The 22278-nt window shown below is 37.4% G+C and overlaps 1 protein-coding gene across 1 annotated transcript in view; it reads right to left on the bottom strand.

The window, feature by feature from the left end:
• LOC105860117 (poly(ADP-ribose) glycohydrolase) overlaps window positions 1-22267 on the bottom strand; it is a 128036-nt gene extending 105769 nt beyond the window's left edge. The window contains 9 exon segments of the mRNA XM_012744592.2: window positions 128-202; window positions 4749-4832; window positions 4953-5075; window positions 13462-13544; window positions 13547-13571; window positions 13573-13645; window positions 14516-15502; window positions 16091-16157; window positions 21732-22267. Coding sequence (XP_012600046.2) covers window positions 128-202; window positions 4749-4832; window positions 4953-5075; window positions 13462-13544; window positions 13547-13571; window positions 13573-13645; window positions 14516-15502; window positions 16091-16157; window positions 21732-21951 — 1737 coding nt within the window. The 5' untranslated portion in view covers window positions 21952-22267.
• Between the last annotated feature and the right edge of the window lie 11 nt (window positions 22268-22278).

Here is a 22278-nt window from a genome sequence, read left to right as displayed (position 1 = left end):
CATAAAAATAATAGGAGATCCATTTAAAAAGATAATAATGTTAGTGTGGCAGAATTATGGGTATTTTTCTCAAACCTTCCTACAGAGTTGACATATTATTTTCATAAAGAAATAAAAATACTTTTACCTTATCCCAGAAATCAATCAAAGCTGTAAAGTCCCATTTCTTAGAATATGCCACATTGTATTTCAGAATAGCATCCTATGAAAAAAGCAGAAACAAAACCTCATGATATACCCAAGTGACTTATCTATGAATAACCTTTTTATGAACTACTTCTAATAAATTCCTCAATACTGGACAAGCTTCCTCCTACCATCAGCTACCCCATATCAGTAGCTATAAACAAATACAATACATATTATTAAAATAATTTATTATCCACTTAAGTGAGATTAGAAAGTTCAAGTAATAGGGAAACAACACAATTACCCTAAAGCATTCATTCTAAATAAGATGATATAGTACAAATGGATAAAAACTGGACCTTGGGGGATAAAAAAACCCCAAACTTAGATAACACAATGATTTGTGGTCCTCAAAAGTGTCACACTATATACACATAGACATATAGTACACTAGTAGTATTAAAATTTCATGGGAGGGGAGAGATTAAGAAAAAAATGTTTAAGAGGATCCTGAGGTAGTGGGCATAATGAAAAAAAGACTGAGAAACACTAATCTAAAGCATAAAATGGTCTTTTTTCCTTTACTATCTATTTTTAGAAGATACAAATAAATGGTTATCTTCCCCCAAGCAGTTCACATAAATTACACATTTATGGAAAACGAAAAGTCAAAATATTATGCCATCTACTGGTGTAACTTTTAACTATCTGAATAGGCAATATGATACACCTAGTTTCTAGGCTCGGATGTGCATGAGACAATCCATTAGTTGTACAGAAAGAACTCTTATTTGTAATTATATTTTATCTCATCCTTTTAAATATCTATTTTGACTATATAATATATATTATATTAATAAAGTAACGAATATGTACAATTTATAAGCAACTATTTATATTGGTAATATACAAATTTTTTTTTTTACCAAAGAAGTATACAAGTCTAAAAACCACTGTGTTAGATTACAATAAACCTTCCAAATCTCCTTATCATTGAAAAAGTTTTTAAAAATCTAATACTCTGCCAAAGAGTTTCCTGAAAAATATTTCTTGCCATACAAATAATTACCAAGCACCTGGGTTAAAATATGAGCCAATAAAATATATCTTATTTACTTGGAATTAGAGGATATCTAAGTTCTATCAGAAGAGAAAATAAAAATAAAATAAAAGAACAAGGCAATGGCCGGGCGCGGTGGCTCACGCCTGTAATCCTAGCTCTCTGGGAGGCCGAGCCGGGTGGATCGTTTGAGTTCAGGAGTTCGAAACCAACCTGAGCAAGAGCGAGACCCCGTCTCTACTATAAATAGAAAAATTAATTGGCCAACTAATATATATAGAAAAAATTAGCCAGGCATGGTGGCGCATGCCTGTAGTCCCAGCTACTCGGGAGGCTGAGGCAGGAGGATTGCTTGAGCCCAGGAGTTTGAGGTTGCTGTGAGCTAGGCTGATGCCACGGCACTCACTGTAGCCTGGGCAACAAAGCGAGACTCTGTCTCAAAAAAAAAAAAAAAAAAAAAAAAAGAACAAGGCAAGAAACAGCTTTCATTCTCTCTCATAAGCCATAAAATAAAATTTTCCATTAAGAATTAAAATATTTTAAGTATGTCTTTCTAATCACTGGTATCTGATTTCAGAACCTCACACAAAATATGAAATAGGAAAGCCTGTCAAGAGGTGAATAGATAAAACAATGCAGATCCTTGAGCAAACTACTGATCCACTCAACAACATGGATAAATCTTAAAAATCTTCATTCTGAGTGAAAGAAGCCAGACACCACAGCATACACACTATGTGATCCCATTCATGTAGAATCCAATTTATAGCGCAAAAGAACAGATCGGTAGTTGTGTGGAGCCAAGGTAGAAAGGGCAATGGACCTCAAAGGTGAAAGAGAGTCTTTGGGAATAACAGAAATGTTCTGTATCTTGATTGTAGTGGGAGTTGCATAGATATATACAAATGTCAAAATTCATCAAATGATACACTTTGAAAGGATATACATTCTTATCCATAAATTATTCCTCAAAGTTGGTAAGGATAGCATGTTAAGTAGCATTTGCATTCTATTTTAATTCTTTAATGTTTTATAATTAGCATTAAATTCTAACTTATATTTACTTTTACTTCAATCTTCAAGTCTCAAAAGTAGTCTACCATGAAGTTGCCTAACATTAGAAAAACTCTGTATTCTGAGCTATCAACTATTGGATGAGTTCATTTTAGTTCGTAATTCATAATAAGCACAAAGAAGTCCTTTCTATGCAAATTATCAGACACACTATAGAAATACTACTGTGTAAATCAACTTTTGGACACTTCTTTTTTAAACTCGGAATATCTCTAATCCTTATAAATCCAACATCAAATGGTACATAAACAGAAAAAAGATCATTATGTTCAGTTGGAGGTATTTAATATTTCCCCCTTCCTCTCTGAAAGCATTCTTTCAGCAAAGGAAACAACATAAGCAAATAGAAAAATCTCCATGGATTATTCTGTTCTGTTGAATCTACAGTAAGATAAACAAGAAAGGGAAATTCAAATAAAATCAATTACCCCTTCCTAAAGTAATCATGGCACACTGAGGCACTGCTAGAGAGGTGAACAGACTGTGTAATTTAGAACACTATGATTATTCTGTGTTTAAGTATGAAATAATATGAAAATCCTTTAAAAGCCCCTGTTTAGAAGGCCATAAAAAATCTAAGATATCCTAGCACTCTGGGAGGCCGAGGCTGGTGGATCGCTCAAGGTTAGGAGTTTGAAACCAGCCTGAGCAAGAGTGAGACACCGTCTCTACTATAAATAGAAAGAAATTAATTGGCCAACTAAAAATATATAGAAAAATTTGCCAAGCATGGTGGCGCATGCCTGTAGTCCCAGCTACTCGGGAGGCTGAGGCAGAAGGATTGCTTGAGACCAGGAATTTGAGGTTGCTGTGAGCTAAGCTGATGCCATGGCACTCTGGTCCCGGCAACAGAGTGAGACTCTGTCTCAAAAAAAAATTAAAAAATCTAAGACAGTGTTTCTCAAATAGTCTGGGGGCAGTATTCTTGAGTGGCCTGCTTCTACGTGAGTTTACAATTTTGGTTTTCAGAAATACAGGCCAAATGATGACACACTATAGAAAGGAAAGCTGGTACTTTAAATAGATAAAAACGGTGGCAAGATTGAACCATCTTTCAACATATTACAGTATGGCTATGTTAAATTCTAAAGAACCTGGATCAAAGTGGTCACTATCATATTTATTTGCAAGTTTAAGTTCTGCATTAAGATCCTATCTTTGCATCCATCAATATCCATTAATTGTGATTAGTAAGAAAAGGAATAAATACAAAATAAAGAATTTCTTCTTTATATAGTATTTTTAAAATTTCTCAGCATATGATTTTGGATCAGTGATTAAAAAATTTCTGTGCAAAAAAGGGGTATTATACACACTGATAATCAGTGCTGTAAAAGGAGAATACTGACTACAAATTGCTTTCACTAAGATAATGAACACAAATCAAATGATGGTTCATTATTTTGGAAAAAAATCAAATTGATAATAGCTGTAAAAGCACTATAAGAAGTTTATATTCAGTTTTATGTTTGTACATATGTAATCAACAGTACACTAAAAAGAAATAAACCTTGGCAGACCTTGAGAATTTTTTCCATTTAAAAGGAATCTATTTATTTAAAAGGAATCCATTACAAGATTGAGAAACACTATCCTCAAGGAATGAATTTTTCAAATACATTATGGTGAAACATATCAATGTTTTTCAGGTAAAGAAAGAAAACAGGAGATATAGAAAGGTATAAAAGTTTAAGAATAACTTGTAAGAATAAGTGGAAAACATTATGAAATCTAAGAAACTGTACATAACAAATTAAGTCTCTGAAAGAAAATGAAACCCATTTTCATGGAAGTATAAAAAAATTTTGTCACTGTTTATACTTACAAAAACATTAGACATTTACATGGGCATAGTGTCCCCCAAAATATATATACTCTCCCATATTTTACATATTAGAAAAACAATCTAATGGTTACCTTTACAGTCTTAAATGAAATATTAAAAAATCAAAAAATAAATTATTGCCAAAATATAAGATTAATAAATAAATTAGTAAACTGCTAGAAGCTATATTAAAAGCAATAATAAACAGAATGCTTAATGTATAATTTAACCATTAAGAAACTCAGCTTCTCTTTTGGGCAAATATTGCTGAAGTCATAATTCTTTCCTGATTTACTTTTAAAGACATTTCAGTAACATTAAATGATTTTAAAACAAAAAATAAAAGAGAAGCCTGGACTGAAGGAAATTGGTTGGGGAATCAAGCAACAAAGGTCTTATTCCAGGTTCTCCAAATTATTGTGTGTGGCTCCAGGCAAGTCATTTACAATTCTCAATTCTTCTACTCATTTCCAAGTGACAGAGTGGAAAGCAAGAATGTCTTTAAGGAGTGTTCCTTAGTGCCAGGAAGCAAGCACTCTGCAAATGAAGAATGCTGTTAACCTGACTCTAGTAAGATAATAAAATGTCTTAGAGGGAGAAGACACAGGGCCCATCTCTAAGAGCTACATGTAAGAGACAAGACTAGCACAAAGAACATACCTTCAGGTTTTGGGGTCGTGTAAATTTGTTGAGAAGAGCAGTTTGAATGAGCTCCCACCGGCTCCCTGCAGTTCGCTCACCATTCTTTTAGGAAAAAGAAAAACAGGAAGAAAGTATTCCAAGTTCTTTTGCATCACAGAATTAGAAACAATCAAGTACCAAACTATCTGTCAGAAACTAAAATAACTTCAGTTTTGTTCTTACCTCATCTTCTACAGGGTACAAATTTTGTTCTGAACAAGGCATTTTAACATGCTTGTTATCCCACAAATCTTTATAATGTGTTGGAAAAGGTTTAGGAACTTCTCCTGCTCGCAAAAGATCTACCTGAAATAGAACGTAAACGAAAAATTTTAAGTACATAAAAACTAAGTGTACCTTCTATAAAATAATTCAAAGAAAGTATCCAAAACAAATCCTATAAAATAGACACCAGTTCCTAGGCAAGAAATCTCAACAGACCTCATCAGCTGTTCCCACTCACACCTCCATTCAATCAGTTTACAAGTCACCACGTTCTGTGCATTCCATCTACATCCCATCTAAGGCCCCAGGGCCTCATCATACCTTCCCTGAACTTCCACCAACAGCATCCTATCCTTCTCCCTAACTACAACTGCTCCCAGACACATTCAGACCCCATAAAACCCTTATCCTCACTTAGGAACATTATCTTTCTAAAGTAGTCCCAGGCTTCTAATTCTATAATGCCCATACTCTGATTGCAAATGCCATTCTCTTTTTTATATAATTTCTTACGCCAACACTATATATACTAGACAAGCCAGCAGATTTAAAATTCCTTGAACATAGCAAATTCACTTTCTTATATATATGCCTGTGTACATACTACCATCTCTTTTAAATATCAATGCTACCAATTATTACCTCTCGGACTTTCCCTTTATCTGGTTAAGCTTCTATTCTCATTTTCACAGCACAGCTCAATTTTTATTTCCTCCATGAAGTCTTCAGAAACTTTTAAATAGGGAGTCAGTTCATTTCCTCTTGTTTTATTAGATTATCATATTAGAACACACTTGTTTTTCCTCCCCTCATTAGACTCTAACTTTTTTGAGAATAATTACCATATCAATTAACTTTGTATTCCAGATATTTAAGACACATCCATGTATATATGCATATGCTACTATAATAAGCATTAAATGTTTGAGGAAGGAGATATTTTAAACTATAAAAGTTTTAAATTTTGCCTATTTTGGATATTTCATATAAATAAAATCATACAGTATGTGCCCTTCTGTGTCTGGCCTCTTAGCATAATGTTTTCAAGGTTCATTCATGTGGTAGGTAGCATGTATCAGTACTTTACTGCAGAGAATCAAGTAATCACATAAATAAACATAAAATCTCAGTTGAATTACGCTATGAATCAAAGGTTCATGATATTATTAGAATCTATTCTAGACAGATTTAATTTAACTGGTGAGCTTAGGGAAGGCTTCCTTGAGGAAGAGGCAATTGAGCTTAACTCAGGAAAAGGGAGGAAAGAAGATTTTTCCTCAAAAAGGGAACAGATAGATGGTCAGGCATGGTGGCTCATGCCTATAATTCTAGTACTTCGGGAGGCAGAAATGGGAGGACTGCTTGAGACCAGGAGTTCAAAACCAACCTGAGCAAGAGCAAGACCCCATTTCTACAAAAAATAGAAAAATTAGCCAGGCATACTGGCATGCACCTGTTGTCCCAGCTACTTGGGAGGATGAGGAAGGAGGATTGCTCGAGCCAAGAATTTGAAGGTGCATTGAGCTATGATGACTGCACCGTAGCTTGTATAGTTCTGTAACTATTAATTCTGTAACTATTAATATCTGGCATCTTAGAATATAACTAAGGACTGTTTATTTAAAACCTGTTAATTATACCTATATTATATTATCATATTCAGGGGAAAGAATCTAGAAGAAAATATAACAAACTGTTAAACTCAGGAAATGGGACGAAGAGAGACCTGAATTTTCTGACCTATATATACTGTCATATAATAGTTGAATTTTTTTTACAATGACCCTATGTTACTTTGTAATAAAATACATTTGAAAAAGATTTTAAAGATCATTGGCTATCTAAGAAATAAACAACAATTATAAGAGATTAAATAACAATGGCTTTGGGTTTTCTTTGTGGGGGGTGGGAGAGAGAAGAAGGAATAAAAGTTAAAATATCACTTAACTCCCTCGATCAATCTTTTCTTCAATTTTTGTTTTGTTTTATTTTTGTTTTTGTTTTTGAGGCAGAGTCTCACTCTGTCACCCCTAGGCCAAAGTGCCATGGCGTCAGCCTAGCTCACAGCAACTTCAAACTCCTAGGCTCAAGAGATCCTCCTGCCTCAGCCTCCTAAGTAGCTGGGACTATAGGTGCACACCACCACACCTGGCTAATATTTTTTCTGTTTTTAGTAGAGATGGGGTTTGGCTTTTGCTCAGGCTGGTCTCTAACTCCTGACCTCAAGTGATACTCCCACCTCCGCCTCTCAGAGTGCTAGGATTACAGGCGTGAGCCACTGCACCCAGCCTTTTCTTTAATTTCTAACCATTAATATCTCTCAGTCATCCAGACTAAGAAACCTAATTCTACATGCATCATCACAACTCCTTTCACTTATCATCCATATTTAAGAATTCACCATGTACTATGAACTTTACATTAAAAAAAAACTACCTATTTTCCTTTTTATTCCCATGATTATTACCCTATCTCAGTGATTTTCAAACTTTCTAAAATAGCAGAACTTTTTTCCCCTAAGAAATTCGACATGAAATCATATCTAAATCAAATGAAAGCTGTTTTCATAAATATAATTTTTACAGTAACTTTTACTTACTCTAACATCAATAAGTGACAGCGAAGCAGTTTTACAAAATATAAAATTTGAAATTAGGAGTTAGGGATGATAGCTAAAGCTTACATCAATCTACATTTAATTTACATTTATATCTCTTACACAGTATTAAGAAAATCCTGATTGCACACACCTACATAGTTGCAACAGGTAACAATTTTTAAACTGTTATTTTCATGTTTAAGGAAATTCTTCAGATAAACAGTAGGGGCAAGAGAACCTGGGCTCTATGGCTGGCACAAAAATGGGTTATCTTGCCAAAATCTGGTTGAAATGTGGAATTAAGCACCTTCAGTTTGTTCTTTTATTACAGGTTTTTTCACTGTTAAAAATATGATTTAGAAAAGAAACAAGTCAAACTTCAAAAGAACCCCTAAAACACTTCCACACGCACAATTTGATAATTCCCGTCTCCGTACTTATTATCTCTTATCTGAGCTCTTACATTACCTCTCCCTGCTTCCAGTGTATCCACATTTCTATTTTCCTCATATGTAGCTGTCTGAGTAATCTTGTCACAGCATAACTGCCTTCTGCATGGACATGACTCAAGTCTGGTTGCTGGCACCTGATGCCCTCTGTGATATGGACCCAAATCACTTTTCAAGTCTTCTCTTCTTCCATTCTCCAGCCCAATTCTACACTGTAGCAAACCAACTATATTTTCCATTTCTGAGACAAATAATTTTCAACCAAATAGCCTTTTCTTATGAAGCTTATATACATGTCTAGAATTCTCATCTAACTCCACCTCAGAAATTTCTGCTCAACCTTTAGAGTTCGGCTCACACTCCACAATCCAATGTCACTCCCACCTCTAAACATGGTAAAGCATTCTGAATTTCAAAATATTTAATTATATCTAGACTAAATTGTACAATAAAAGGGATGTCAACTTCTTTAAGTAGTACCTATGAAATCTATATAAAGACAGACTAATAAATGAGATGAATATTTAAAACCACCAATGAGAGATGGAAATCTTCTAAAACTGGATTATGATGATGGTTGCTCAAGAAATTCACTAAATATCACCAAATTGAGTGCTTAAAATGGGTAAATTTTATATACCTCAATAAAGTTGATTTTTAAAAACAAGAACCCTCTCTGACAAAAAAAAAAAATTGATAAAAACAAGAACCCATAGAAAGTATAAAAGAAGTTACCAGGAACTAGGGGAAGCAGAGAACAAGGTATTACTGTTTAATAGGGACAGGGTTTCTGTTTGCAAAGATGAAAAAGTTCTGGAAATGTATAGTACATCGTGGATATACTTAATGTCACTTAATTATACACAAAAATTAAAAAGGTAAATTTTGTGTTATGTATATTTTACCACAATAAAAGAAAATTAGGTGGTTTTAGACATGTTGAATTTGAGATACCTGTGAGGCAGTGATGAAGATGTCTAGAAGAATCTAAAGCTCATAAAAGAGAGCAAAACTGGAGAAGGATTTAAGGGCACTAAACCACACATAAATCTGAACTTTAGGGACCAACTCAGTATCTAACATGTAGTGGGTACTCCAAAAATACTTTCAGCTGAACTAAAAAAAGACAAAGAATCCAATGAGGCTTCTTAAAAATATTGAAAAATTCAATTTCATCAGACAATGCTTCATTTTGCTAATTTGTTAAATATTGTATTGAGTAAGATATCATAATTAATTCTTCATTCTGTAGACTTCTCAGTATTTAATAAATGCAGAAGACAGAAGAACTTTCTATGCCTTGGTCCAAGAATAGAGAACCTGTGGCCTTCTAGGTCCTTAAGTGCAGCCTTTTGACTGAATCCAAACTTTACACAACAAATCCTCTTATTTTTATCAATACATTTTTATTTGTTTTTTATGCTTTTATTTATATTTTAAATGAACATATTTAAAATACCAAAGAATAAGTTTTGACAAAATAATTCTCCCAGATTGACCAGCACAATTTTAATGTTAGTAAGACATAAGGGCTAAATTTACGGCTTTTATACTCATGATTTAGTTCTAACTTCCCACACCTGACTGGCACCACTACCACACAAGACTGGTTGGCAAGAATTTACGGGGATTGAGTAGGCCAGTCTGTTATTAGCTTTTGACAATGGTACACTGTGTTTCTGCTTAAAGTGGAATTTGTGAATAGTTGCACAGCTCAACAATATTTTTTTAATTCTGTCTGCTTAACAGCCCATCATGTCAAAGACCAAAAGAACACTGAAGAAAACAGATTTTTTTTTTTTTTTTTTTTTTTTGAGACAGAGTCTCGCTTTTTTTGTCCAGGCTTAGAGTGAGTGCCGTGGCGTCAGCCTAGCTCACAGCAACCTCAAACTCCTGGGCTCGAGCGATCCTTCTGCCTCAGCCTCCCGAGTAGCTGGGACTACAGGCATGAGCCACCATGCCCGGCTAATTTTTTTTTATTATATATATATCAGTTGGCCAATTAATTTCTTTCTATTTATAGTAGAGACGGGGTCTCGCTCTTGCTCAGGCTGGTTTTGAACTCCTGACCTTGAGCAATCCGCCCGCCTCGGCCTCCCAAGAGCTAGGATTACAGGCGTGAGCCACCGCGCCCGGCCAAGAAAACAGATTTTTTAATGAGGATTGGGAGTTGCATTATCTTGTTTCTGCTAAAGATAACATGATTTACTTGCTTTGTGATACTGCAAAATCAACATTAAAGAAATTCAATGCTTTTTCCTCTTAAATGAGGATGATGATGACCAACCTAGAGGACTCAGTAAGGAACAGATTGACAACTTGGCAACATAAAGTTTTGGTGAAAACAATGCATTAAAAACCTGTAGTGTTTACATTATAGAATATACAGAAGGCAAAAAGAAGGAAAGGGGAAAGACGACAGGAAAGAAAAGGAGGGTAAAGGGGGGAAAGGGAGAAGGAGGAAAGGGGAAGGAGGAAAGGGGAAGGGGGAAGGGAGGGGAAAGGGAAGGGGAGGGGAAAGGGAAGGGGAGGGAAGGAAGGAAAGAGAAGGGGAGGGGAAAGGGGGAAAGAGAAGGGGAAAGGAAAGGAAAGGGGGAAAGGAAAGGGGAGAAGGAAAGGAAAGGGGAAAGAAAGGAAGGAAAGGGGAAAGGAAGAGGAAAGGGGAAAGGGAAGGAAAGGGAAAGGGGGGAAAAGGAGGGGAAAGGAGGGGAAAGGAGGGGAAAGGAGGGGAAAGGAGGGGAAAGAGGGGAAAGGAGGGGAAAGGGGGAAGGGAAGGGGGAAGGGAAAAGGGGGAAGGGAAGAGAAGGGAGGGAAGGGAAGGGGAGAAAAGGGGGAAGGGAAGGGAAAGGGGGAAAGGGGAAAGGAAAGGGGGAAGGGAAAGGGAAAGGGAAAGGGAAAGGGAAAGGAAGGGAGGGAAAGGGAAGGGAAGGGAAGGGAAGGGAAGGGAAGGGAAGGGAAGGGGAAGGGAAGGAAAGGGAAAGGAAAGGAAAGGAAAGGAAAGGAAAGGAAAGGAAAGAAGGAAAGGAAAGGAAAGGAAAGGAAAGGAAAGGAAAAGGAAAGGAGGGGAAAGGAGGGGAAAGAAAAGGGGAAAGGAAAGGGGAAAAGGAAAGGGGAAAAGGAAAGGAAAGGGGGAAAAGGAAAGGAAAGGGGAAAGGAAAGGAAAGGAAAGGAAAGGAAAGGAAAGGAAAGGAAAGGAAAGAAAAGGAAAGGAAAGGAAAGGAAAGGAAAGGGGAAAGGAAAGGAAAGGGAGGAAAGAAAGAAAGAAAGGAAAGGAAAGGAAAAGGAAAGGAAAGGAAAGGAAAGGAAAGGAAAGGAAAGGAAAGAAAAGGAAGGAAAGGAAAGGAAAGGGAAGGAAAGGGAAGGAGACGGGGAAAGGAAAGGGGAAAGGAAAGGGGAAAGGAAAGGAAAGGGAAAGGGGAAAGGAAAGGGGAAAGGAAAGGGAAAGGAAAAGGGGAAAGGAAAGGGGAAGAAGGGGAAAGGAAGGAAAAAAGGGGAAAGGGGGAAAGGGGAAAGGGGAGAAGGGGAAAGGGGAGAAAGGGGAAGGGGGAAAAGGGGAGGCAAAGGGAAGGAAAGGAAAGGAAGGAAAGGAAAGGAAAGGAAAGAAAGGAAGGAAAGAAAGGGAAAGGAAAGGAAAGGCGCAGGAAAGGAAAGGAACGGGAGAAGGAAAGGAAGGAGGAACGGAAAAGGAAAAGGAAAGGAAAGGGAAGGAAGAAGGAAGGAAAAGGAAAGGAAAGGAAAGAAAAGGGGAAAGGGGAAAGGGGAAGGGGAAAGGGGGGAAAGGGGAAAGGGGAAAGAAAGGGGAGAAGAAAGGGGGAAAGGGAGGGAAAAGGGGAAGGGGAAAGGGGAAAGGGGCAAGGGGAAAGGGGAGAAAGGGAGAAAAGGGGAAAGGGAGAAAGGGGAAAGGGGAAGGGGCAAGGGGAAAAGGGGAAAGGGAGGCAAAGGGGAAAAGGGAAAAGGGGGAAAGGGGAAGGAAACGGGGGAACGGGAAAGGGGGGAAAGGGGGAAGGGGAAAGGGAAAGGGAACAAAGGAAAGGGGAAGGAAAGGGGACAGGAGGAAAGGGGAAAGGGGGAGAATAGAAAGGGGAAAGAAAGGGAAAGGAAGAAAGGGAAAAGGGAAAGAAAGGAAAGGAGGAAAGGGAGAAAGAAAGGAAAGGAAAAGAAAGGAAAGGAAAGAAGGAAAAAAGGAAAAGGAAAAAGGAAAGGAAAAGAAAGAAAGGAGAAGGAAAGAAGAAAAGAATATTCAGTGTTTATCAAACATTATAACACTCAAAATGACCACCAAATATTTTAAATTACAGGGAGAAGTACAAAATGCTGTATTGCAGAAATTAAAAGATGAAAATCAAAAGCAAAGAATTCTTTCAAGCAGCAGTAAGACCTGGAGATAATGCCATTGAAGCAACTTACAAAGTAGCTTATATACTTAGGAAAAAAGGAAAGCCTTTCAGTGGTGTAGAAATTGTGAAAGAATGCATTGTCCAAGTTGTAGAATGCTTAGACCCCTACACATTTCAAAGTACAAACAACTGCCTCTTTCGAGAAGAACATAACTGATTGGCAACACAAATTAGCCTTCAACTTAACAGACAACTTCATTCAATACTTCAAAAGAAAACATGTTTTATTCAATCCACTTGGATGAATCAACTGATACTACTGACTCAGCACAGGTTTTTATACTTCATTCGGGTCATAACAGAAGATTTTCTTTGCTAGGAAAAGTTACTCATTTTGGGCACTCTTGAGAACAAAGCATGAGGAATAGATATCTTCAACAACATTCAAGATAAATGTCATGAAATTGGACTGAATTTGGTAAATTTAGTGAGTGTACGTACAGATGGTGCACCTTCCATGTCAGGAAAGCATGAAGGGTTTATTGCACAGATTAAAAAAGTATTAACAGATTCAGATGCTTCATTTCTTTTCATTATATCTTGCATTAGCAAAATTTCTGTGCCAAAAGCTACTATTTTAAGTGACACTTTGCAAAAAGTTGTAAGTACTGTTAACTATATTCGTGCAACATGACATCAGTAAGGTCACAAATAACTGATACCCATCTAGAGAATCAACTAAAACTGTGGACCTCCATGCTGCAACCAAAATATTCAAATGCTTTCCAACAAAAAGTAGACACAATAAAGTCATTAAAAGGTTAACTTTAAAAATTAACAAATAGCTTTCATTTTTGAAACTATTAAGTATACAGTAGTCAGATTTTTACAAAATAATGTAGATTTTTACACATATCTAATTGAAGTTTCTTGAGGGCAGCCTTATTTGATTACAGCTAAATAATGTGGTCTTCCAACATGAAAAGGTTCCCTTAACCCTGCCTTGGTATATTTTCACATCAATCATATCACAATTAATCTGGACTTCAGTTTTCTTTTTACAGGTAAGAAGTGATACCTACCCGAATAGCTACTGTGTGATTTGCAGATGGTCTTAACAGAGGCAGCCGGATCCCACACTGAGGCATTCTTCTCATCTCTTCATAGGCGTTCCAAGCCACTTCTTATCTGGGAGAAAGGTGAGGTGGAACGTATTTAGGGATCTTCCTTTCTGTTCTTTGATGTTTGATTTCACATTGCTCTTTTTCTAAGGACAAGACAAATATATTCAGTCACAAATATTTACTGTTTTAATTACCTTGGATACACAAGTACAAAACTTACTCAGAATGTTACTGTCTAAAGTATGCCATGCTTGTTCTCTTATTTCAATTTGTTTTATTTTTATAATCAAAAAGAAAAAACGTATAAGCTTATATTAAAACTCAAGAGCTTATTCTCGATAGTCTATGTAAGAAAATTTCCAAGCACATGTAAATCACCTTCTGAAAATAGAAATATGTAACGGTTCATGGTACCTGCTACTTCTCAAATTTGTACACAGTAACATTCAAAGAAGTAAATTCACTATTGCATGCTAGAAAACTGAGATCACAGAAATTACTGAGTGGGGCTTAAAATTCCACATGGGGATAATGGCAAAAATGTAAGCACTATAATAAGACACGTGACCCAGTGCTACCATCCAGAAGTTAAATGATTACGGCAAATTCTCTAACCCAAATCTTGGTTTTCTCATTTGTAAAGTGAGTACAATACCACCTGCCTGTCAGTCAGAGGATCAGAAAAACTGTAATATACAATGGCCTAGAAAAATGTCTAGCTAAATAAACCATAGTTATTATCAACCTAATATTTTCGTTTTCTGATAATTCCCATAAATTCCAGAAGGAAGTTCATGAAACTAAAAATCTGATTTTCCATATTTATTTTAGTTTTTGTTTTCTGTTTCTGGCCTTTTAGAGTTTAAACTTTGAAGTCTAGGTTTAAATTTAGCATAATTAACAAGAAACACAACCATTTCTTTGCTTTACTATAAATCATAACTTTGTTAAACTCCCTTATAAAATTTATAAAGTATATTACACTATTAGATACTCTTGATTAAAAAATTACCTTCTGTCTTCTGCTTTGGTCATTCTCATGAAATGATCTGTGATTTTAGAATCCTTTTTTCCATGTTGCTTAGAATTTCTGCATTCTACATTCAGGCTAGAAGTACTTCCAGGTAGTTTAGTATTTAAATCATTCATTCCAGTACAACTCTCTCCTCCTTCAAATTGGAAATGTAATCTAATTTCACCTCCCTTAGTAGAGTATCGTTTCTTAAATTCAGTTTCAGTTTCTCTTGCTTGGAACTTTGAAGGTTTATTTGCTGTTTGGGGGGAACTACCATCTTCTTGTTCATCAAAACCCGGACTTGTCTCCTCATCTGCTTCTGAGTCTTGACAACTATTTTTGGAATTATCTACATCCATTGGTGACTCGGGTTCACTTTCCTTCTCAAATGGAGGAGAATTTCCTAGGCTACTTTCTTGTCTACTCAATTTGCTGTCATTTTTCAATCCAGCACCAACATTCTCAGAGCCAACATCTGACAATGGACTCTCTGGCACCACGTCTATCTCATCCTGCTGAAAATTTGCACAGTCTTCCACAGGAGGGCAAGACTTACTGCACTTCTGGTGGCTTCTGGTTTCTCTGGCCTGTTCATCTTCTGTAGTATGCTTTGCATTTGCAAGCTTTACAGGTGTCAGAAATTGTTGGTTATCTCTGTTTTCTTCACTATCTTTGTCACTGTTACCATCGTTTTGAGGTGACTGATCAATGTTAGCATTACTGAACTGCTCTGGTAGTAGAGTTACTGTTGGAGGTTCACTTTCCAAAAGCTGCTCTGTCTGTTTCCCTTCATTTTTCCACTTACACAAAGTTGCAGTCTGATGCTGGTTCAAATACTGTGTACTTTTTTCAATGGGTGATTTATCAAGACTTAGCTGAGAAACATTTTCTAATTTTTCTACGTTATGTTGGTAAAAGTTATCTTTTTGTACAGAACTCATCATGGATTCTATTCTTGTATTGTTGTTTTCTTTACTATGCAAACTACAAGAGAACAGAAAGAACTAAAAACAACTTATGATACAAAAAGGTCACTTACCCAAGTACACCCCCACAATTCACAGCAATACTGAAACTTGTGGTAACCTAAGCACACAGCATGTTCTTTCATGACTGCATGTCTTTGCACATGTACCTTAATGCCCTTTCCCCCGCTTGTGTCTAGCAAACACTTGCCTTTCCTTCAAGTCTTAAACATTACTCACCACCTTATGCAGTCTTCCTTCATGGCCCAAAGGTAAAGCTGAACATTTGTTTCTTCTATATGCTAACCACCACTGTACCTTGCTCACATCTGTACTGTTGCATTTATCACACTAGGCAGTAAGTATATATGTTTTTGTGTCTGTGGCCACTGCTACACTGTAAGTATCTTAAAGACACCTCAGTATCTCAAGTACACAGGATAGTCCCTGGGATATAGAAGACTCAACAAAATTATGTTGAAAAAAATGAATGAATGTAGATGTAAAAGAATAGAAAAGCAAGAAGAAAGAGAGAAAATACCATGAAGCAAGATAAAACATCCATATATTATGCTATCCATTTCTCTACATAGGCATGTTTCTATACCTTTCTGATCCAGCTGTCTTGATTCCTTTAGTATCCATCCAACTGGTAATAGTCTTTTGTCTGAAAACTGTAAAAACATAAAAAATTAATCTATATGCATACATTCCTTCAAATAGAAAACATATATAGCATATGACACAAGCAAGGCACTATGCTAGGTTCTGTGAGTTAAACAAAGATTAACAAGTAATTACCCTCAGGTAATAACAGATAGGATAGGAACATACATATTAATACATGTGACATAAAGTAGAAAGTAACTGGAGCTGGTATGGTCTAATGAGTAAAAGCACAGGCTCTGGAATCAGAACATCTGGATTCAAATCCTGGCTCTCCCAATTGCTTCCTACGTGACTTTGTAAGGTATCATTTCTCTATGTCTCAGATTCCTTATCTGTAAAACATGCAAATTAATAGTGTCTGTCATGAGGTTAATGTAAGTTTTAAATTAAATTATAACAATACACATAAAGTGTTTAGAGCACTGTCCAGCTTAGTAAACAATAGTTCTTCATCTTTATTATTAAAAGAGGTCTTGATAAGGAATTAAGGTACTTCTGAGGAAAGGTCTATTTCAGGGAACAAGTGGGGATAATCAGCCAGATTTTTCTGGAAAAAGTAGTGCTTGAATTATGCCTTGAAGAATAAGCATACAGTCACACAAAGGGAAAATCGTAAGCAAAGGCACCAATGGAAGAGAAATATAAAGAACTTAAAAAGAAAACAACAGGCCGGGCGCGGTGGCTCACGCCTGTAATCCTAGCTCTCTGGGAGGCCGAGGCGGGCGGATTGCTCGAGGTCAGGAGTTCGAAACCAGCCTGAGCAAGAGCGAGACCCCGTCTCTACTATAAATAGAAACAAATTAATTGGCCAACTAATGTATATAGAAAAAATTAGCCGGGCATGGTGGCGCATGCCTGTAGTCCCAGCTACTTGGGAGGCTGAGGCAGGAGGATTGCTTGAGCCAGGAGTTTGAGGTTGCTGTGAGCTAGGCTGACGCCACAGCACTCACTCTAGCCTGGGCAATAAAGTGAGACTCTGTCTCAAAAAAAAAAAAAAAGAAAACAACAGAAAATATGGTTGAAAGTCAGCTAGGGCCATATCATGGAAGATCTTGAATGACTCACAAAGAGAGGAAAAAAATGTATTGAAGGTCATACTCAAGAGTTGTGATGCTAGAATTCAAATCTAGAAGGCTCATAACCATGCATGATACATAGCCTGGAGGATAAATCTGAGGGGTAAGAAGAGAGAGCCTATTGCCAGAAACCAGAGCAGAAGCTACTGATCTAGGTCAGTGGTTCCCAAACTATCTGGATCATCAGGATATCAACAATAAATGCACCCTAGGGCCACATCCCTGATATAGAATCTATATTTGAGTATGATAGAAGAATGAGGGGAGCTGGAATCTGTATTTTTTTCAAAAAGTGATTCTGATAATCAACCATGAAGAACCATGGGCCAAAAACCAAAAACAGTCATTCCAAGAGTAGTAAAACTGAGGAGAGTCATTATAGACTTTACAATGACAGAGAAGTTAAAAGTGACATTAAGCTTTAAGGTTGAGAGAATTGAAAGATGGTAACAGCATTAAGCAGAAATGTGAAACATAAGAGAATTGCATAGAGGGAAAAAACATGATTAGGTCAGTTCTGCATATACTAAGTTTGAGATGTCAAAGAGATAACTAGATAGAAATGACCAGCAGACAGTAGCAAATTACAATTGATAGCTCAAAGGAGAGAGAGACACAATATAAATAAATGCAAGCCACATTTTATAAAACCATTAGAAATAAGTGTGCTACTAATATTTCATATATTGGATAGGGATTAAATGTTCCTCACATTTTAATACAAGAAAACATAAAATCTTAAACATTCTCAACTACTCCCTAAATGGCAATGTAAGAATTTAGGCACCTTAAACCATAGACTCATTCTGATTTACCTGTCTCCTCAAACACCATAATATGAGCAAAACAGATATGGGCTCAAATACATAAAAATCAACAGTTTATTTATCACTAAGATAATGGCATAATTGAAATACATTTCATACCTTGGGAGAATTTTATACTTGAAATATATTCAATTACCACATAATTTTTTTTTTTTTTTTTTTTTTTTTAGAAGTAGGGATTCACTCTGTTGCCCTGGCTACAGTGCAGTCTCAAACTCCTGGGATCTGGCAATCCATCTGCCTCCTGAGTAGCCTGGTGGACTACAGGTGCATGCAACCAAGCCCAGCTTGCCTATGTTAATATTTTTACCTTCCACAAAATACTAATAGTCCAATTAGTAAAAATCTTTGGTATTTTTAAATAGTTTCTTTCACAAAAAAGTAATTATATATACTTGATAGTTCTTGTTAAATACCACTACTTTAGTCATTTTATTTAGTATTTCTGCAGCAAATCAAGCTTCAGAGAAAAAATTGGCTTCAGTCAAAAGGGAGTAAGACAATGAACCATTTGATTCTGATACCTTTTCTAATACTTTTCTAATACTTTTTCTAATACTAATTCCATCTTCTCTATATCTTTATATCAAACATAGCTAGTTCAGAAAATCCTCAAATCACAAACTAGAAATGTGCCAAAAATTTCATTTTTTCAGTAGTTTAGAATTTAAAACACCATTTTCCATCAGCATAAGGATTAAATGTAAGGATGCAATGGCTAGGTTTCTATAATATACATGAAGCACAGTACTATACCGATTAAGTCTACAGAAACTAAATACTGCATATATCATTTCGTGAAAAACCAGGAGTGTTCCAGTGAAGCTGAAGAAGAGGGCTCTCTCTTGCAGCCCGACACTATGAATGTGTTCTCTCTCCAGCTTAGGCATTCTCATTATGATTCCTGAAGCCAGAGAAAGGGATAAAGGAAGAAAAGCAAGAGGTGACAAACCAATATTTCCTGCTAATAAAACATTCGTTGGTCCTTCTGAGGGCCTCAAAGAAAGTACTGCTTACTGCTCTTTCCAATATTACTATTTCTGGCTTCCAAAGGTTTCTTTTCCAACACATTACAGGTCTGTTTCAGAACTTTGTCCCTCTTACTCCTGAAGTAATCATAAAGTGATGCTTCCCAGGTTTTCTGGGAATTTCTTTCTTTTAACTAGAAATACAGCACAAAAAGAGCGGCAATAAGAAGTGTCAAAAAAGATAAAGCTCTAGAGTCAAGTAATCCTGGATTGAAGTTCTTGCTCAGTCACTTACTAGTACCATCTTGATCAAGTTATTAATATGTCACTTCATTGAGCTTCTATTTCCTCATTTAGAAAATGGGGTTAACACCTACTTCCAAGGGTTATGTGAATCAATGACAATACAAAAATGAGAAAAAATATTAAGTGTCTAGCCTCACACAGCAGATTGTATTCTCGGCCAACACTTCCATCCAATCTTTTTTCACAGAAATCAGTAGTTCTCCAACTTTATCCTGACTTCACACCATTTACACTTACAATCATTAGTAACATCACTGACTAACCAGTGTATTTCAAGGAGCAGATCATTCAGTTAATAGTAATAGACAAAGGCAAAAGGCACAAAATGTAGTAAATTCACCTGCATTTCAAAGGAATACCCAAATTCCACAAAAAGTTTCCCATAGCAACACAATTGGGTAAACCATTCCTCACAAGAATGTGAGTAGCATGCTGAGTTCTGCCTATACATAGATTTGAATATTTCAGTCAATATAAATAATACAAAATGTAAAGATACTGAATAATATCAATTTCCCTACCCCATCTACCAATCCTAGGGTAACTATATCTAAAAATTTTAAAAGGCAAGTTCTTAAATGAATTCCACAATTTGAAACAATGGTTTTTTGATACAAATTTAGATGTCAAACATTCTGTTAATTGGTATCCCATGCCAGGTATATAGAAAATATTTACACATGTAAAAAATAAAGCCCAAATTTTAATTTGGTACCTCTTCTGGCAGAAAACTTAAGATATAATCAGTGAGGATTGACTGCCCCCACCCCTACCTCCGACTAACTCCTCCTTTACATGCAAATAAGGTTATCAGAACCACAAATTACCCAGTCACAGAAGTCAAATACAGTACTTGAAGTCCACCTTCAGTTCCCTTTCCCCATACCAAGTTCTCTGAAATCTACATCCTAAATTTTAAATCCATCCCTTCCTTATATCCTTTAATTACACTATTTACTGGAACTGTTGTTTCCTGCAACTGGTCTCCCTGTCTACATACAGTCTTGACTTTCTCTAATCCAGGGTTTTATGAACTACAAACGACCAGCACTTTTTCAATGAATAATACAGACAATTTAAGAATGCATCATACATAGTAAAGGCAAGCATTGTTTCATGAAAACATTTCAGTTATACATATAGCATATTTACCAGGTTACATATATACATATAGGCCACTTCTCTTCCAGTCTACCTTTAAATGTTGGTGTTCCTAAAGATTCTATCCTAGGTCACCTTTACTTTCTCTACATGCTTATACAATCTAATCTACACCCATAGCATCCATCATCATGGTTTTGCCAAGAACTCCCTAATCTATTTCTCCAGCACAGACATATTTCCTCTGAGGTACCAACCCAAGTTTCCTAAATCTATCCACTTCTCCCCTTCCCTACAGCCCACATCTAACTCTAAACCATTATTATCTCCCACCAAGATTAACTCAACTAGTATTGGGCCTCCACTTGTGCTCCCTTTCAATCCATTCTTCATTTTCCACACACTAGCCCCAGGGACTTTTCAACAAACAAAAAAATCTAATTGAGTCATTCCTGTACTAAAAACCTTTGAATGGCTTCTCATTGCCCTTACCGAAAAAGTTAAAAATCCTTAGCACTGTCCAATTTGATCTTTTATATCCTTAGCACATCCAATTTGATCTTTTATATACCCATCTGCAGCCCCCATCTCTCACTACTCTCCTCTCTTCACTCTAATCTGCACTCTTGAAACACTTTCTTACTTCCTCTTCATCGAGCCAACTTCTACTCATTCTTCAGTCCTCAGAATAAACATCTCATCTCCTGGAGGACTATCTTTGATCTCATAAATTAGGTTAGGTGTACCTGACTCCTACAAGAACAGTCTGTCCCTCACCCATCAGAACATCCACTACCCTTTATTATATTGACTTCTGCTATTGTCTACCTCTCCATAGATTTTAGAGTATGAAAGCAGAGGCCAAGTTTCTCTTGTTTAACACTGTATGCCAAGGACAAGTACAATGCCAGCTAAGACTAACAGTTCTGTCCTGGGACAGAATCTGAACGAGTCAACATCTTTCTTTCCATCTACAGGCTGAAGCGCCCTACTGCTTCACATACAAACTAGACCTCCTTGACTAAACAATGTCTACATTAAACCTGAGGAAAGCAAACAGGTGGAGTCTCCTGCCATTTTCCGCCCGGTGAGTGCTCATCAAGGCTTCTCACACCACCCATTGCGCCAAGAAAAATGCAGACCCATTCCCGCACTAGTGCCCTAGGTGGGTAAACCAAGGGACCTCACAGTGGCGCACACAGGACCAGAGAAGAGTGACTGGAAGCCCTGGGTCCTCAAACTGAGACCAGGAAGAGATTCGGGCCGAGGCGAAGGACAAAGATTTTTATTTCCCCACGTACCAAGCGAGGTGGCGCTGCCTCTGTGCGGTCCCGCCCGCCCCGGGACGCAGCCTGGCGAGGACGGTGGGACCCTTAACTGCACGTGAGCGTCCTTGGGGTCGAGGACGCGCCTCTGCCTGCCGGGAAAGCTCCGGGCGTCTGAAGCAGCCGGCGGAGAAGTTGTAGCGGCGCCCCAGCGGGGTCGCTTGGTGCAGGGCTCACAGCCGGGGCCCGCACTCATGCTGGGACCCCGCAGCGCACAGTCCCCGGGCCGCCCGGGCGGAGAGCCTCATTCACTAACCCTGAGAGGGACGGACTGCGCCTCCTTCTCAGCGCCTCCCCGCACCATTCCCTCTCTGCCGCTGCCTGCTTCTGCAGTTGCTGATCCGCTGGCCTCCCGAGTCTGGCCCTATGCAGTCGCCTGCATTCCCTCTTCCACAGGTACCCCACCTGCCTCAGGACGCGTCGCTTTGACTCAGGCTTCGTTCACTTTCCCACCACCGGAAAGCTGCCGTCAGGCGCTCCCGGCTTCCGGGGCGTACACTGCCGCAAAGCGGAAGTGTGGCGC

This window comes from Microcebus murinus, chromosome 14, assembly GCF_040939455.1.
Source record: "Microcebus murinus isolate Inina chromosome 14, M.murinus_Inina_mat1.0, whole genome shotgun sequence".
Classification (NCBI taxonomy): domain Eukaryota; kingdom Metazoa; phylum Chordata; class Mammalia; order Primates; family Cheirogaleidae; genus Microcebus; species Microcebus murinus.
The sequence above is the reverse complement of the archived record's forward strand: the minus strand, read 5'-3'. Positions and strand labels throughout refer to the sequence as shown.